We start from the raw sequence: 19,160 nt of genomic DNA, 5'->3' as shown, positions 1-19,160 counted from the left end.
CTGTCTAAAATAAATAATGGGTTCATTGTGAAGGTGTAGGCTATATTACATACCTTTATTAGACTTTTTAAAATGTAAATGTTCCAAAGGTCTGCATCAGTGGCTTGTAGGCTATGTGTTTATGTTAATTAACCCAATCAAAGGATCAGAGAATGAATCTAGTTCTGAAAGCATAAGCTATGTTACCTAGCTGGCTATGGCTCTCCAACACTGGAACTTATCCAAGTCAATGTAAGCTTTTGGTTTTATTGATTTCTTGCCAACAGGGCCCGCCGGTGTAACTGCTAATCTGCTTGCTGACTGTCCTGCATGTTTGTAGCTAGCAGGTCTACTAATTCGTTAGTTCTAGAAGCTACAGTGGCTTGCAAAAGTATTCACCCCCTTTCCTATTTTGTTGCCTTACAACCTGTAATTAGCAATTATTTGGGGGTGTATGATTTGATTTACACAACAAGCCTACCACTTTGAAGATGCAAAATATTTGTTATTGTGAAACAAACAAGAAATAAGAAAAAAAAATGAAAACTTGTGCATAACTTTTCACCTCCCCCAAAGTCAATACTTTGTAGAGACACCTTTTGCAGAAATTACACCTGCAAGTCTCTTGGGGTATGTCTCTATAAGCTTGGCACATCTAGCCACTGGGATTTTTGCCAATTCTTCAAGGCAAAACTGATCCAGCTCCTTCAAGTTGGAATGATTCCGCTGGTGTACAGCAATCTTTAAGTCATTCCACAGATTCTCAATTGGATTGAGGTCTGGGCTTTGACGAAGCCATTCCAATACATTTAAATGTTTCCCATTAAACCACTCAAGTGTTGCTTCAGCAGTATGCTTAGGGCCATTGTCCTGCTGGAAGGTAAACCTCCATCACACTCTCAAAAGTCTGGAAGACTGAAACAGGTTTCCCTCAAAAATTTCCCTGTATTTAGCGCCATCCATAATTTCTTCAATTCTGACTAGTTTCTCAGTCCCTGCCACTGAAAAAGATCCCCACAGCATGATGCTGAAACCACCATGCTTCACTGTGGGGATGGTGTTCTCGGGGTGATGAGAGGTGTTGGGTTTGCGCCAGACATAGCGTTTTCCTTGATTGTCAAAAAGCTCAAATTGAATCTCGTCTGACCAGAGTACCTTCTTCCATTTGTTTGGGGAGTCTCCCACATTCTTTTTGGTGAACACCAAATGTGTTTGCTTATTTTTTCTTTAAGCAATGGCTTTTTTTCTGGCCACTCTTCCGTAAAGCCCAGCTCTGTGGAGTGTACGACTTAAAGTGGTCCTATGGACAGATACTCCATTCGCCCATGTGGATCTTTGCAGTTCCTTCAGGGTTATCTTTGGTCTCTTTGTTGCCTCTCTGATTAATGCCCTCCTTGCCTGGTCCGTGAGTTTTGGTGGACGGCCCTCTCTTGGCAGGTTTGTTGTGGTGCCATATTCTTTCCATTTCTTAATATCCGTGGGATGCTCAAAGTTTCGGATATTTTTTATAACCCAACCCTGATCTGTACTCCTCCACAACTTTTTCCCTGACCGGTTTGAGGAGATCCTTGGTCTTCATAGTGCCGCTTGCTTGGTGGTGCACCTTGCTTAGTGGTGTTGCAGATCCTGGGGCCTTTCAGAACCGGTGTGTATATATACTGACATTATGTGACAGATCATGTGACACTTAGAATGCACACAGGTGGACTTTATTTAACAAATTATGTGATTTCTGAAGGTAATTGGTTGCACCAGATCTTATTTAGGGGCTTCATAGCAAAAGGGGTGAATACATTTGCACCTTTCGGTTTTTAATTTTTTCAATTTTTTAAAGAATTTTTCATTTCACTTCACCAATTTGGACTATTTTGTGTAGGTCCATTACATGAAATCCAAATAAAAATCTATTTAAATTACAGATTGTAATGAAACAAAATAGGAAAAACGCCAAGGGGGTGAATACTTTTGCAAAGCACTGTATGTTGTCTATGATGTTAGCTAATGTGGTGACAACGATGTAGGCTGTGAGTAGCGTTTAGCAGTTATGATATGAATGATTGGCTTGGAAATGTTTTTTCACCTGGTCACAGACCAGCACTGAAGTCCACAAGCGAAGGGAAAAGGAAAGAGGAGGAGAGCGCGTAGATGCGAGAAGGAATTATACAGCGCATAAAGTGATCATGCTGTTCAGATGTGGCTGCTATGAAAGTGAATTGTGTTTGCATGTGATCATTCATTCCGCCAATTCTTTTGAAAAAGTTTCTTAAATGGAAGCAAACGGAACAAAACGGGGATAAACATACATTAATTTGTCCAATAGGAACTCTCATTTGCAACTGTTGGACTAATGATTAGAACCTAGATCAGTTAGATGCAGGCAAGAGTGTGCAAGTTGGTGTTGAATGTGTCACTGTCTGTCACCTTGATTACTCAAAATGTTCTATTGACCTATGCACCTACGTTGTAAACATTCATTCATAAGCTAGGTTGTAGCAACCTCATGATGGGTACAGGACCTATTTTGGGATCATGTAGCAGCCTAAACCTATGGATGTTATATTGAGCTGGGTGAATGGAATATGAAAGACAGTCATCCAATATGCTGTAATAGAAATAAGGCCATGCTCATAAAAAAATAAATATATATATTATAATTTCCAGCATAGATGGCATTAGCAATAATTTCACACACACACACACACACACACACACACACACACACACACACACACACACACACACACACACACACACACACACACACACACACACACACACACACACACACACACACACACACACACACACACACACACACACACAGAGGCATGTGTGAAAATGGCTCCGGACGACAACAGAAATCTCATTAAACTCTACGCACCTCCAACCTTTCTTCTTGATGATGTTTCCCAATACGACCTCTGCCCTGCAAGAGAAGAACAACAAATTCTTACAACCATGGGAAGTTGAATGAATACCATTCTTTGGATGTTATTGACACATGGTGCATGAGGGAAGTACAGAGCACAATTTGTGAAATAGGAGAGCAGTGGAGACTTCTGGTCTATGAGGTCAAGGCTAATGAAGCAGGCGATTTACTGAAACGTGACAGCAGAGAATAATGCTCTGCCTATCGCTTTTTCAGACTTTTTTCAGTCTCTCGCTCTCTCTTTCTCTCTCCAAAAGGACATTCTCAGCATGTGAAAGGGAAGGATAGAGGGAGGATTGGGTCGAGGACGATGCATCTCTCTGGCTGTTGACAGATGTTACATCTTTGCCCCAAGGACCTATGTGTTCTCCATGAATGGCTCTTATCATTTCCCATCAAGCACATCTTCCTCTATGTGACAGCTCTTATCAAACACAGCTTTGTTCGTGTGTATTTGTGGTGTGTGTACTGTATGTGGTGTGTGAGTGTTATTAGCAATAATTTCACACACACACACGCACACTCACACACACGTAATGCAGTTGAAGATGTTCTTATGCAGTTGGAGGGGATGGGAGTTCAACCACACTCTGAAGCTACAGTGACCTCAAAGTGGTTAGCCACTGAGGCCCAGTAAAACAGACGGAGATGGAATGGAAGAGTGGATGTGTGTGTGTGGTGTGTATGCACGTGTGTGTGCATGTGTGCATGCACATGCGTGCATGAGTGCGTGCACTCACTTCCCTGCAGCGTAGACCTCCGCTGTGTCAAACAGATTGATCCCGTTCTCATAGGCCAATGTCATTATTTCTTCCGCCATCTACAGAGAGAGAGAGAGAGAGAGAGAGAGAGAGAGAGAGAGAGAGAGAGAGAGAGAGAGAGAGAGAGAGAGAGAGAGAGAGAGAGAGAGAGAGAGAGAGAGAGAGAGAGAGAGAGAGAGAGAGAGAGAGAGAGAGAGAGAGATGACATAGGTGTCTGTCTGTCTAATAGAAGGTCTGAAAAGTGAAAATGCTTTAGTTGATTAGCATAAAGCAATGGCACATGGATAACATGCGCTGTGCACACATACATACTGACGCCACACACACATTTTGACACTCGCCACATATGCTGCTGCTACTGTCTATTATCTATCCTTGTTAAGTGCCTAGTCACTTTACCCCTACCTATATACACAGTACATATCTACCTCAATAACCTCGTACCCCAATAACCTTGAATCGGTACTGGTACTCCCTGTATATAGCCACGTTGTTTACATTTTATTTGTGTCTTTATCTTTAACTCTGCATTGTTGGAAAATGACCCGTAAGAAATAATTTTCACTGTTAGTCTACACCTAAAATATGATTTTAATTCAAATAATAATAATCAATCAAGCAACTAAACTGGATACTGACAGCTAGATTCATGGTTGAATTAGGTTGAATTAGGATGTCACCCTAATATCGCACATATTGACTCCACTACACTGTGGACATGGACAATGGATGTTGTGAGTATGGAGTCTCCGCCTACCTCATCTGTGATCTGTCCTCCGAAGGTAACCCACGTGCCTGTGGAGAATAGAGAGTGTCAGAACTCTATGGAGTGGTTTCTCGGACCCAGATTAAACCTAGTCCTGAACTTCAAATCATTTCCCATGGAGATTCTCCCTTTCGTTTGCTTGTTACCCCAGGACTAGTTTTAATTAGTGTCCGGGAAACCGCGCCTATGAGTGTGTGTGTGTGTGTGTGTGTGTGTGTAAGCGAGCAGCCATGCATATGCGGAAGTCCATTGTCTGCAGAGAATGTGGTGAACAAACGTTGTATCTTTTGTAACTCCTGACTGCACAATCCATTTCCTACCAGGACAATGAACATGACATTGAGTTCAATTGAATGGATCATCACACTCACCTAATCCCAGGCAGGACACCCTCAATCCAGACTTGCCCAGGTTTCTGTCAAAAAAAGAGAAGATGTTAGGCTGTGAAAAATGACTTTACTGACCTGTGCTGTGACAGAAGGAGAAGAGGAATAGCATGAACTGGAGATTCTCCATCCCAAACGACACCCTATTCCCTATATAGTGAACTCCTTTTGACCAGAGTCCTATGAAATACTGTTAGCAAAAGGTTTCTATATATGGGTTTCTATGGTTGATTTTACATCATATATCTCACAGTATATAAATGGAAACACATTGATTCTTCGCAGACTTCTCAACAGACCGCTAGGATAGTGTCCCATGCGTTCAGATCAAACTCCGGGAACAACTCCGGGTCCAAGAGGCAGCTTTCTGCTATCTTCTGGTTGAGATAGAGATCTGACAGTGAAGTCCTATAACTGCAGCTACAGCAGAAGACCCAGTTATTTCACTGCAATTGTGAGAGATACAAATGCCTTGTGGATATGCCACGGTGACAAGATTACTCAAAGCATTGTGTGCGTGTAGAGATCCCCCATAATCCAGTGTTCAGTGTCACTGAGAGGGCCTTTGCTACTAACACATCCCTGGATACAGAGGGGGGTGAGGGAGGGGTAGGGGCAGAGACTGGCCTCAAGGAGTCAATTGGAGATGAATATGTATCCCTTGTTTCCTGATTCTCCGGGTTGCCGAGCTCTTTCTCTAGCGCCCACAACGCCAAGGCCGCAAAGCCATGCTGTTCTACATACACCTTTCCTCCTCTCCATGGTTACCGTGAAGCACATAACTACCAATGTTGCTATGAAAAGGGCTGGGCAAATTGATTGATTGATGGTTCCGATGGCTCAGTTGGTCAGAGAGTAGTGCTCACAACACCAAAGTTGTGGGTTCAATTGCCGGGCTACATCCCACATAGGCAACTGAATATACTGCATGTTAACTTTAAGTCACTTTAGATACAAACATATGCTAAACATAGAGATGGAAAGAGGGCACTCCTATTTTTGTGAACACTCTACCCATCTTTATGCTGCTAAGGACTTAAGGACTGTTCAGTAGCTCTGGTGTTTTCCTATGGTGTTTTCGGACAACTCAGTGGCCACCTGAGATTGGAAGGTTTGGGGATTCGATCCCTAGTCATACGTAATACTCAATGCCTCTTTACTTGGCACTCAGCAATAAGGAGATGGATTAGGGGTATGGCCCTGTGATAGACCAGCTTCCTGATTTGCTCCATTGTTGGTTATCTCGACGAAGTCGAGGAAAAGTGGTACTGGTGAATCAGAGTTCATGCAGTCAGTCATAGGGAGACTCAGCTTGCCCTCACCCAAGCCCCATTGTAAGTAAGGCAGCTGTGTTCATTAAGCAATTCACTTCCCCAACACATTCCCCAACACGTTTCTATGCCCGAGCAGCCGCACGCAAGCCTAAGATCACCATGCGCAATGCCAATTGTTGGCTGGAGTGGTGTAAAGCTCGCCTCCATTAGACTCTGGAGCAGTGGAAATGCATTCTCTGGAGTGATGAATCACGCTTCACCATCTGGCAGTTAAACGGACTAATCTGGGTTTGGCGGATGCTGGGAGAACGTTTCCTGCCCCAATGCATAGTGCCAGCGGTAAAGTTTGGTGGAAAAGGAATAAGGGTGGGGCTGCTTTTCATGGTTCGGGCTTAGGCCCCTTATTTCCAGTGAAGGGAAATCTTAATGCTACAACATGCAATGATATTCTAGGCGATTCAGTGCTTCCAAATTTGTGGCAACAGTTTGGGGAAGGTCCTGTCCTGTTTCAGCATGATAATTCCCCCATGCACAAAGCGAGGTCCATACAGAAATGGTTTGTCGAGATTGGTGTGTGGAAGAACTTGACTGACCTGCACAAAGCCCTGACTACATCGAACACATTTGGGATGCATTGAAATGTCGATTGCAAGCCAGCCCTAATCGCAAAACATCAGTGCCCGACCTCACTAATGCTCTTGTGGCTGAATGGAAGCAAGTCACCGCAACAATGTTCCAAAATTAGTGGAAAGCCTTCCCAGAAGAGGGGAAGCTGTTATAGCAGCAAAGGTGGGACCAACAACATATTAATGTCCATGATGTTGGAATGAAATGTTCAACAAGCAGGTGTCCACATACTTTTGGTCATGTAGTATATAAACATACACAGATGCATACACACCACATAAAAGCCTCGTACTCAGACATCACATACTGTGAGTCACACATGCACGCACACATACACCGTAAAACATCTCATACCATGACAGAGAGCAGTGTTGACTCTTAGTTAGCAAGCCGGTGTAAACTAACAGATCTGAATTAGGAAGTGACCCTGTGTTTCTTTAATATATAGAGTAATTGGGTTGAGTGTGTGGTTATGCAAGATTATTCAAGTGCCTTAGTAATGTATAGGGGAGGAGGTGGAGAGATGTGTAATGACATATGAGAGGGAGAAATAAGATCCAAGAAAGTGTAAGGTATAAGCAGTAGATATACAAGAAGGTAATGCTATGAGAGCAAAACAGTTAATCTGGGTATGATAAGACAAAGAGTGGATGTTGGCTTTGCGAGAGCTACCGCAGAGGGAAAGCTTTATTTCACTGTTGTTTATACTGGTACAGTACCAGTCAAAAGTTTGTACACACCTACTCATTGCAGGGTTTTTCTTTATTTCTACTATTTTCTACATTGTGGAATAATAGTGAAGACATCAAAACGATGAAATAACGCACATGGAATCATGTAGTAACCAAAAAAGTGTTAAACAAATAAAAATATATTTGAGATTCTTCCAAGTAGCCATCCTTTGAAGACAGCTTTGCACACTCTTGGCATTCTCTCAACCAGCTTCCTGAGGTAGTCACCTGGAATGCATTTCAATTAACAGGCGTGCTATGTTAAAAGTTAGTTTGTGGAATTTCTTTCCTTCTTAATGCGTTTGAGCCAATCAGTTGTGTTGTGACAAGGTAGGGGTGGTATACAGAAGATAGCCCTATTTGGTAAAAGACCAAGTCAATATTATGGCAAGAACAGCTCAAATAAGCAAAGAGAAACAACAGTCCATTTGTAATGGTTTTCTTAATCTGAACGAGAGGCGGACCAAAGCGCAGCGTGGTTGTTTTGATTCATGCTTTAATAAATCACTACACATGAACAAACTAACAAAAACAAGAAATGTGAAAACTCAAAACAGTCCTATCTGGTGCACACACAGAGGCAGGAACAATCACCCACAAACACACAGTGAAACCCAGGCTACCTAAGTATGATTCTCAATCAGAGACAACTAATGACACCTGCCTCAGATTGAGAACCATACTAGGCCGAAACATAGAAATTCCCAAAACCTAGAAAAACAAACATAGACCGCCCACCCAACTCACGCCCTGACCATACTAACTAAATACAAAACACAGGAAATAAAGGTCAGAACGTGACACCATTATTACTTTAAGACATGAAGGTTAGTCAATGCGGAAAATGTCAAGAACTTTGAAAGTTTCTTCAAATGAACTCGCAAAAACCATCAGACACGATGATGAAACTGGCTCTCATGAGGACTGCCACAGGAAAAGGAAGACCCCAAAGTTACCTCTCCTTCAGAGGATAAGTTCATTAGAGTTACCAGCCTCAGAAATTGCAGCCCAAATACATTTTTCACAGAGTTCCAGTAACAGACACATCTCAACATCAACTGTTCAGAGGGGACTGTGTGAATCATGCCTTCATGGTCGAATTGTTGCAAAGAAACCACTGCTGAAGGACACCAATAATAAGAAGAGACTTGGTTGGGCCAAGAAACACCAGCAATGGACATTAGACCAGTGGAAATCTGTCCTTTGGTCTGTGAGTCCAAATGTACGATTTTTGGTTCCAACCGCCGTATCTTTGTATCTTTGTGAGACGCACAGCAGGTGAACGGATGATCTCCGCATGTGTGGTTCCCACCGTGATGCATGGACGAGGAGGTGTGATGGTGTGGGGCTGCTTTGCTGACACTGTCTGTGATTTATTTAGAATTCAAGGCACACTTAACCAGCATGGCTACCCCAGCATTATTTAGCTGCACCTGGTTTTACAATAAACGTTGTTACTTCACATAGTCTGTACTTGGGTCTTACCTTGATCCCCGATAGGATCACCCTGCCCCTGTTTCTGTAAAAATGGATGGGAGGGATGGGCCTGGAGAAATGTAACCACTGTCAAAAACAGAGTTATGGATGCAAGGACGTACCATACATGATGTGAAATTATAGTTTTAACCATGTTTTGATGCTATACTGTGTTATATACATTATATTCATATACATTATTTACAACCATTAGAGTAAAACAAGCTTATATTTTGGGTTCTGATGGGATACAGCAGTTGAACTAAGCTCAAGAGGTATTTATTGATTGTATTCTTCAAGAATCAATGGGTAAATTATTAATTTATAAGTCCACAAATGGATGTAGCAACTAAGGATTCTAGCTTTAAAGCAGCACTTTCAATCTCTTTTTCTGCCCACAGTGATCAAATAATGGAGAACAAAATTCTCCTCCTCAATGGTGGACAGTCTAAATTAAATGGATTTCTTCAATCTGTCTCACTCTCTTTTCTTGCTCTTATCTCTTCACTTTCCCTCTCATCCTCACCTGCTCACCATCACCATCTCTGGCTGTCAACCTCTCCAAAGCTCTGTCGCTCCCCTCGCTCTACCTCCCTCATCATTCTCTTTAACACACGTTTAACACTCTCGCCCTCTTTACCTCTCTCTCAACTGCTGTCCACTCCTCGACGATGTCACCAAACTGGTGTTGAGCAGCGGGCAGAGAGATGAATAATACACATGAAATGAAATCAAAGGCACATCATGAAATCAAAGGCACATGACTTTAGTGTCTGTGTGGGGCCCAACGTAGCTCTGTAGAAAGTACTTAATGGATCTGAGGAAGCCCTTACACAAGGTTATGGGGAGGTTGTGTGTGTGTGCGCAGGGATTGTTCTGCATAGAAAATGCTTGGGCTCTATTTTAACAAACCTAACACAATGGTAAATCTTAGTGCTGGTGGTAGTGCAATAGATCCTGAGGTGTGTCCGAAATGTTTACCGCAGGAGGTAGGAGCACAATAGCTGGAGGTGTTGTGAAAGGGCGGGGTTTTGGTCAATAAATACATTCTAGGTGTAACGAGGGTGTTTCATGGCTTAATACTGCATGCCATTGGCTCAAGTTCTTTGGGTTATTGACAGCCTTTGTGTTGTCATCAACTCCAATTCGGCTGGGGGCACATAATATTCTTGCCATACTCCATTGTGGATTGATTTGATACTATAGTTTATTAAATAGCATAGGCTACAGTAACGATTCATAGCAACAGTAAAAAAAAACAGAGTGTTTGCTCAATAGGTTTGAAGTGATGGCAGTCAACATTTTTGGGCAACACTTTATAATAACTAATTTATAATGGATAGGTAAAATAGTTAATTTTTAAAAAAAATTGTTGTTGAATTTTAGCCCTTTTTCTCCCCAATTTCGTGGTGTCCAATTGTTTTAGTAGCTACTATCTTGTCTCATCACTACAACTCCCGTACGGGCTCGGGAGAGACGAAGGTTGAAAGTCATGCGTCCTCCGATACACAACCCAACCAAGCCGCACTGCTTCTTAACACAGCGCCAACCAACCCGGAAGTCAGCCGCACCAATGTGTCGGAGGAAACACTGTGCACCTGGCAACCTTGGTTAGCGTGCACTGCGCCCGGCCCGCCACAGGAGTCGCTGGTGCGCGATGAGACAAGGATATCCCTACTGGCCAAGCCCTCCCTAACCCGGACAATGCTAGGTCAATTGCGTCGCCCCACGGACCTCCCGGTCGCGGCCTGTTACGAAAGAAAAATTGTTTATTCATAATTTATTAATCATTAAACATTTGTAAATGTTAGTAATGTAATTATTCACACATTTAGAAACAACTTTTAAAGTGTTTAATATTGAGTCATAAGAAATTAGGTCCTTATAATCCATTTACTAATCATTAGTTAAGGGTTTTTGCTTGGCCTTCTGCAAAGTGATGGTTATTTATCCTTTATAAATACTTCTCCTCCACCCTGCAACTCTTTCCCAGGTCCTTGGTGAACAAGGTTTGACTACCCTAACATGGAATTGTTTAAGACGGCCATACCATGGATCATTTGGGTATTTGATTTTGAATTTTAGGACCCCTTTAGGTATATATATATATATTATTTAATTATTTATTTATTTTACTTTTTGGGGGGGATATGATATCGAATGTGGCAGTTTACTACTATAGCCTATCAAAACGCCTTGAATAACATTCTTGAATTGCAAAAAAGACAGTCAAAAAATGAATCATAAGTAATAAGGTTTTGAAGTGTCTGTCCTATATCTAAGTGATATAAGAAAGCTCAAGAATTTATTTTGGGGGGACATACAGTGGCTTTGGAAATTATTCAGACTTGTTGACTTTTTCCACATTTTGTTAAGTTACAGCCTTATTCTAAAATGTATTAAATTGTTTTCCCCTATTCAATCTACACACAATACCTCATAATGTCAAAGCAAAAACAGGTTTTAGATTTTTTTTGATATAAAAAAAATAACATTTACATAAGTATTCAGACCCTTTAATCAGTACTTTGTTGAAGCACCTTTGGCAGAAAGTATCTTCCTGGGTATGACACTACACGCTTGACACACCTGTATTTGGGGAGTTTCTCCCATTCTTCTCTGCAGATCCTCTCAAGCTCTTTCAGGTTGGATGGGGAGCGTTGCTGCACAGCTATTTTCAGGTCTCTCCAGATATGATCGATAGGGTTCAAGTCCGGGCTCTGGCTGGGCCACTCAAGAACATTCAGAGACTTATCCCGAAGCCACATCTGCGTTGTCTTGGCTGTTTGCTTAGGGTCGTTGTCCTGTTGGAAGGTGAACCTTCACCCAAGTCTGAGGTCCTGAGTGCTCTGGAGCAGGTTTTCATCAAGGAATCTCTCTGTACTTTGCTCCGTTCACCTTTAACTCGGTCCTGGCTAGTCTCCCAGTCCCTGCCGTTGGAAAACACCCCCACAGCATGATGCTGCCATTACTATGCTTCACCGTAGGGATAGTGCCGGGTTTCCTCCATGCGTGACGCTTGGCATTCAGGCAAAAGAGTTCAAAATTGGTTTCATCAGACCAGAGAATCTTGTTTCTCATAGTCATAGAGTCTTTAGGTGCCTTTTGGCAAGCTCCAAGCGGGCTGTCATGTGCTTTTTACTGAGGAGTGGCTTCAGTCTGGCCACTACCATAAAGGAGTGCTGCAGAGATGGTTGTCCTTCCGGAAGGTTCTCCCATCTCCACAGAGGAACTCTAGAGCTCTTTTAGATTGACCATCAGGTTCTTGGTCACCTCCCTGACCAAGGCTCTTCTCCCCCGATTGCTCAGTTTGGCTGGACGGCCAGCTCTAGGAAGAGTCTTGTTGGATCCAAACTTCTTCCATTTAAGAATGATGGAGGTCACTTGGGGACCTTAAATGCTACAGAAAGTGTTTTGGTACCCTTCTAAAATCTAACATCCCGCTTTGTCATTATGGGTTATTGTGTGTAGATTGGTGAGTCATTAGTTTTATTTAATCCATTTTAGAATAAGGCCGTAATGTAACAAAATGTGGAAAAAGTCAAGGGGTCTGAATACTTTCCGAATGCACTGTATGTTATGATAAAATAAAATAAAGCAGTCCTATTTTCTCACTTTGAAATCATGGGTAAATGCAGACCAAAAGAGTCAATGATGATCCTCGCCATTCTTGAAAAACATGCTGAAAACAAGAAAAAAGACTGGTTGACCTCACGATCCAGACGAATCCAGTCAATAACTATAAGGTGAAATTCCAGACGAATCCAGTCAATAACTAAATGGAGAAATCCTTACACCTTACGAAGTAGCATTCACAACAAGACATGCACACACACACAGACGCATGCATGAACATCCACACATGCACACAAGCAAACACAGACACACACACTGTATGTGTGGTACTACTTTGCATAATTAACATGGTTAGGTTATTTTATCTGAATTGACAGTGAGGACTAACAGTAGAACTTGGCTGGCCGGCTCTTCAATTAACCTTTCATCTATTTATAGTGGTAGATGACCGATAGGAACATAATGATCATCATCATCATCATCCTCATAAACGTAATCACAGCTCATTAAATTTGTGTGTGTTTGTGTTTGTTACAAAACATCCCCCCCTGTACTCCCTGACCTAAGTAGGTAAAGATGGCATCTGTGAATAATTAATATTTCAATATTTCATCAAAGTTATGGTTAAGTATGTAGCTACAGTATCAAGCATCAAGCCGTTCAAGTAATTCAATTAGGACTTTCTAGACTGTCAGATACAATTGCAAAAACGTCTAACCATTTCAAGTGATTCAATTAGGACTTTCTAGACTGTCAGATACAATTGCAAAAACGTCTAACCATTTCAAGTGATTCAATTAGGACTTTCTAGACTGTCAAGATACAATTGCAAAAACGTCTAACCATTTCACAGAAAAATTCAAGCCACAATACATATGGAAAACATACTGTACTATAACAATTGTCTATGAGATGGGAATAGTATTAATACAAAACAATCATATTTAGCATTTGTCTGAAGCCAAAAAGACAGGAAATTCAAATGAGCATCAACAAGCACATTTGACCTATGCACTAACAAGGTTTTTCAGCATAGTCAGCTTTGACACCTTATACAGTACTGTAGCTTTTTGATACAGCTCCGAACATAGAAAAGGACACGTAGATCAAGACACGAAGCATTACTTTGAATGAGAATGTATGGTCTGTAATATTACTTCTATTACATCTCATATTTTTCTGATGTTAGCATGTTATCATTTGACATTTACCACCTGATGATTACATTCATTAATTTTGAATGTAATCATCAAGGATTGGTTTTAATTTAATCACCTTTCTTGGATATTCAAACGGAAGTCGATGGTCATAATTAATCTTTCTATGTGATTCCAGTGTCACTGTTGACAGTTTTGTGGGATTTCTTAAGTCATTTCAATAGTTGTCTATGGACAATGCTAACTTTTTTTATCCTCCCTTCCTAAGAAAAAACTAGCGAAGAGATCGTGGCGCCTTCTGGTGACCATTTATGGAATGGAGTTTTCTGCTGGTTTGCACATTTTCATTAGGGAATATTGAGGATTGATGGAGAAAAAAGGAGAGGAAAAAGTCAATTTAATCTATGGCCAATCTATCGACCCCACTATAATATCTTCTACTGAAAGCTTAATCAAAGCCATGTTATACAGCATACAGTTGAAGTCGGAAGTTTACATACATCACACAATCCATTTTTAATTCAGGCTGTATCACAACAACATGTGGAAAGAGTCAAAGGGTGGGAATACTTTCTGACGGCACTTTAGGTAACTGCTGTTTGACTTGACATGAAACTAAACTAGAGTATATCCTTGGGCTGAGCTAGTGCTTGTACGAAATGTGTTTGAGAATGTTAAATCTCCTGTTGACAGGGATTGAATGAAGCTCAATGGCTGTGGCACCTTGAAGTTACAGTTGAAGTCGGAAGTTTACATACACGTTAGCCAAATACATTTAAACTCAGTTTTTCACAATTCCTGACAATTAATCCGAGTAAAAATTCCCTGTTTTAGGCCAGTTAGGATCACCACTTTATTTTAAGAATGTGAAATGTCGAATAATAGTAGAGAGAAGGATTTATATCAGCTTTTATTTCTTTCATCACATTCCCAGTGGGTCAGAAGTTTACATACACTCAATTATTATTTAGTAGCATTGCCTTTAAATGGTTTAACTTGGGTTAAACGTTTCGGGTAGCCTTCCACAAGCTTCCCACAATAGGTTGGGTGAATTTTGGCCCATTCCTCCTGACAGAGCTGGTGTAACTGAGTCAGGTTTGTAGGCCACTTTGCCTGTAAACGCTTTTTCAGTTCTGCTCACACATTTTCTATGGGATTGAGGTCAGGGATTTGTGATGGCCACTCCAATACCTTGACTCTGTTGTCCTTAAGCCATTTTGCCACAACTTTGGAAGTATGCTTGGGGTCATTGTCCATTTGGAAGATGCATTTGCGACCAAGCTTGAACTTCCTGACTGAAGTCTTGCGATGTTGCTTCAATATAGCCACATCATTTTCCTTCCTTACTATGCCATCTATTTTGTGAAGTGCACCAGTCGCTCCTGCAGTAAAGCACCCCCACAACATGATGCTGCCACCCCTGTGTTTCACGGCTGGGATGGTGTTCTTCGGCTTACAAGACTCCACCTTTTTCCTTCAAACCTAGCGATGGTCATTATGGCAAAATAGTTACATTTTTGTTTCATCAGACCAGAGGACATTTCTCCAAAAAGTACTATCTTTGTCCCCATGTGTAGTTGCAAACTGTAGTCTGGCTTTTTTATGGCGGTTTTGGAGCAGTGGCTTCTTCCTTGCTGAGCAGCCTTTCAGGTTATGTCGATATAGGATTAGTTTCACTGTGGATATAGATACTTTTGTACCTGTTTCCTCCAGAATCTTCACAAGGTCCTTTGCTGTTGTTCTGGGATTGATTTTCACTTTTTGCACCAAAGTACGTTCATCTCTAGGAGACAGAACACCTCTCCTTCCTGAGTGGTATGATGGCTGCATGATGTTTAAACTTGCGTACTATTGTTTGTACAGATGAACGTGGTACCTTCAGGCGTTTGGAAATTGCTCCCAAGGATGAACCAGACTTGTAGAGGTCTACAATTTTTTTTCCTGAGGTCTTGGCTGATTCCTTTTGATTTTCCCATGATGTCAAACAAAGAGGCACTGAGTTTATTTAAATGTTATTTTACCTTTATTTAACCAGGCAAGTCAGTTAAGAACAAATTCTTATTTTCAATGACGGCCTAGGAACAATGGGTTAACTGCCTGTTCAGGGGCAGAACGACAGATTTGTACCTTGTCAGCTCCAACGCTCTAACCACTAGGCTACCCTGCCGCCCTTTGAAGGTAGGCCTTGAAATACATCCACCCGAAAACCTCCAATTGACTCAAATTATGTCAATTAGCCTCTAAAGCCATGATATAATTTTCTGGAATTTTCCAAGCTGTTTAAAAGCACAGTCAACTTAGTGTACGTAAACTGCTGACCCACTGGAATTGTGATACAGTGAATTATACGTGAAATAATCTGTCTGTGAACAATTGTTGGAAAAATGACTTGTGTCATGCACAAAGTAGCGGTCCTAACCGGCTTCCCAAAACTATAGTTTGTTCACAAGACATTTGTGGTTGAAAAACGAGTTTTAATGACTCCAACCTAAGTGTATGTAAACTTCCGACTTCAACTGTATGTATTAGAAATGTCAGTGCAACATTAAAGTAATTTCAGGACACTTCAAATTTGTAATGTCAGGAATCAGTAATACTGCTTGTACTGAAAGCTTCGTCAAAGGTACAATAACATACACAGTACATGTATATACGGTCTACAGTCAGAATACATTAAACACAGAGATTCCAACCTACATCATAGACTATGTATCCATAGACTATGTATCTGAGATGGACAACTGTGGCTGAATTAGGGCTGAGGGGTGGTGTGTGTGCGCGTGTGTGAGTGCGTGTGTGTTAAGGTTAGGTTAAGGGGTAGGATTAGGGTTAGGGGGTAGGGATTTTTCTTTTAAGTATGTGAAACATTTTTACTCCCCAAAAAGTCATGAGGTTTCACGAAAATGTGTGTGTGTGTGTGTGGCGAGGAGGAAGATATTTTGCTAGGGGTTTTGTGTGACTCAATAGAGGAAAAAAGACAAAACACACAACTGTCACTAAAAGTTAAAGGGCGCTTTATCATCAAAGCTACCTCCAGCTCCACCCGAGCTTAATGACAAAATGCTCGATCTCTCAGTCTTTACCTTAAAAGTCAAATGTAAGAATTTTAAGCTCTATTTCCACTTCAAAGTCTAATTCATTAAGACTGATAGCGCTAAGACCGTTCTGCTCGTCTCATTCATAGCAGTATAGTAGTGACGGGGAGTCGTTTGAGCTGTCTGCTTCCTTTCACTGCTGATTACAAGCTTCAGCATCAGGAGGAACTGCTGTAATGTCACTAAAACTTTTCTTACAAGTACAGTTCTATTGAATCCATCACATAGTACGCATGATTTGAAACATTTCTCCCAAAGGTGTATAATAATTTTATGTCAGAAAAGGTCTTAAAGTAATGATACTAGCTATAGACTAGTTGTAAAGTGTATCATCCCGCTTGAATTCAGCTAAAAACGTATTCCCTCTCCACTTAGTTGATTGGCATTAAGTTGATTATCCGTCTCATTCATTTCACAGTCAACACTATAATGAGGTCAGAGAATAATGAGAAAGGTAATAGACAGAACTATGAGCATCATTCCATAGCCCCATTACAATCAGTCATCCTTGAAATCCGTTCTCTCTCTTTCCTGCACAGTCATATACACATGTGCACGAGCAAATCAGGGAGCAAGGTAATGTCTCAAACTATTATACACACTTGAACAGAGAGACAAGGTCTCTTCTACTCATGCCTGCCATTCTTGCAAGGTTGCAGGTATAGGGTCTCGTCATTACAATTTGTACAGACAGTATCTTACACTCTTGCTAAGGTACAGGGTCAGGGTGTCATATCTATACATCCCACTCTTGACAGAACACAGAGAACTATTTCACCCACAGATGGTACAGTATTGGGGTCTGGGGCCATATGTATCAAGCACCTCAGAGAAGGTGTGCTGATCTAGGATCAGGTGCACCCTGCGTTGGGATCTAAAAGGCAAAACTGATCCTGTCAGCACTCGTTCTCCAAGACACTTCATGCATATGGCTCCCCAGCTCTTGTCCAGGTGCATGCATGGGGTCTTTCCTGGACTCCTACCTATACTTCATGCCAGTGCGTATGCTCTGGTCGCTGGACGAGGGAATGTTGATGGACAGCTGTCCCAGGCTGCGGGCCACCATGGCCACAGCGCGGAACTTGTTCTTGGTGCCCAGACTGGGGCTGTTGGAGTTCCGTTGGTTCAGACGCTCCTCCGTGGTGCGTGTCACGCCACCGCCACGGTGGTTGTCCGAGCACACTAACGACACCTGCATGGTGGTGACCCAATGATGATGGCCCTGTAGGGCAGCTTAGACTCGACTCGGACGGAAAATAAGCACTCAAACGAGCTTGAGGAACCCACTGAAGGAGACGACAAAGTTGACAACAGAAAGGAAGACCTTCCCGAGTCGGCTTGTCAACCAGAAGTTAGCATCCTGTCTCAAGTCTTTGCCTCCCTCCCCCAGAAGCACAGGATGAAAGAAAACAAACTGCAAGCAGCTGAACTACGAGTTCGATACTGCGTGGCAAACTGTCCGGCAGTGCAGAAAAGAGAGGTGGTCTGCTGCAGCTCAGTGTCCAGTATGTCCACAGTATCCACTGTGGGTTTCAGAGGCAGAACGGTGACAAAAACAGACTTTTCAGATTCCGGCTGTCCGATCTCAAGAGCAAACTACTAGTGGTAGTAGTTTAGGAGATAAAGGGGATTCAGACAGAGAGTAGACTGCAGCAGCTCAGTGTCCAGTGTAGTCCAACTCAGCGCAGTGATGTGTCTCCCCGTCTGGAAGGAGCACACGCCACAGAGAGAGAGCGAGTGAGCGAGAGAGCGAGCGAGGGATCGCCTCAACTATTCCGTTCTAGATCAGCTAATGCTCCTCATTTCACAAACAAACACTGATCAGTAAAACACACGCTTGCACACTTCCTTCAAGCCGATTTCAGAGAGTTCATAACATACTCATTTCTATATTAAATTGGTTCTTATGCTTATTTTTCCCCCCTACCTCTTTCCATACTAATTATTTTATTTTACCAGGTAAAAAAAAAAGAGATTCACATTTTGAACAAGACTATTGTTTTAGATTATTGTTCAGCCACTTCGGTACAGACAGACACTGTCAATGTCAAACCCTGTGTCCTCTCCTCTGCTGACTACAGTGGAAGGGGGTGAAAGGTGAGGACAGGTTGAAAGTCTAACACCCAGACTCTGTTAGCACGGGAACAATGCTTGTTATACAACCTGACCCGCGTCAAATTAGGAGCAGGTCAAGAGCAATGAACATGAGCAGTTTACAACACTGTCAACTGAATTACCAATTTTCTTCCATTGACCCAAAGGCAATGAAAGTCATTTTCCCTCACACTTGACATGGCGTAAGGATACATGTGGCACTTAACATCATTGACATTGGGATTCATGAATAATGCATCTCGGCCTCCTTGTTTTTTGCTTTTTGTGTTTTGAGTCTGAGTCTCACGC

At 41.9% G+C, this 19,160-nt stretch overlaps 1 protein-coding gene across 5 annotated transcripts in view; it reads right to left on the bottom strand.

The window, feature by feature from the left end:
* LOC118361258 (voltage-gated potassium channel subunit beta-2-like) overlaps positions 1-19,160 on the bottom strand; it is a 103,691-nt gene that overhangs the window by 26,964 nt on the left and 57,567 nt on the right. For 3 of the 5 annotated variants that reach the window (XM_052482949.1, XM_052482945.1, XM_052482946.1), the window contains 4 exons: positions 4,807-4,850; positions 4,427-4,464; positions 3,649-3,728; positions 2,861-2,905 (listed from right to left, as the gene is read on the bottom strand). In XM_052482949.1, coding sequence (XP_052338909.1) covers positions 2,861-2,905; positions 3,649-3,728; positions 4,427-4,464; positions 4,807-4,850 — 207 coding nt within the window. Of the gene's footprint in view, positions 1-2,860; positions 2,906-3,648; positions 3,729-4,426; positions 4,465-4,806; positions 4,851-17,740; positions 18,427-19,160 lie in introns of those variants that run through there. The other 2 variants (XM_052482947.1, XM_052482948.1) reach the window with 1 other exon arrangement.

This window comes from Oncorhynchus keta, chromosome 28 (assembly GCF_023373465.1).
Source record: "Oncorhynchus keta strain PuntledgeMale-10-30-2019 chromosome 28, Oket_V2, whole genome shotgun sequence".
Lineage (NCBI taxonomy): Eukaryota > Metazoa > Chordata > Actinopteri > Salmoniformes > Salmonidae > Oncorhynchus > Oncorhynchus keta.
This window is presented reverse-complemented; position numbering and strand designations above follow the sequence as displayed.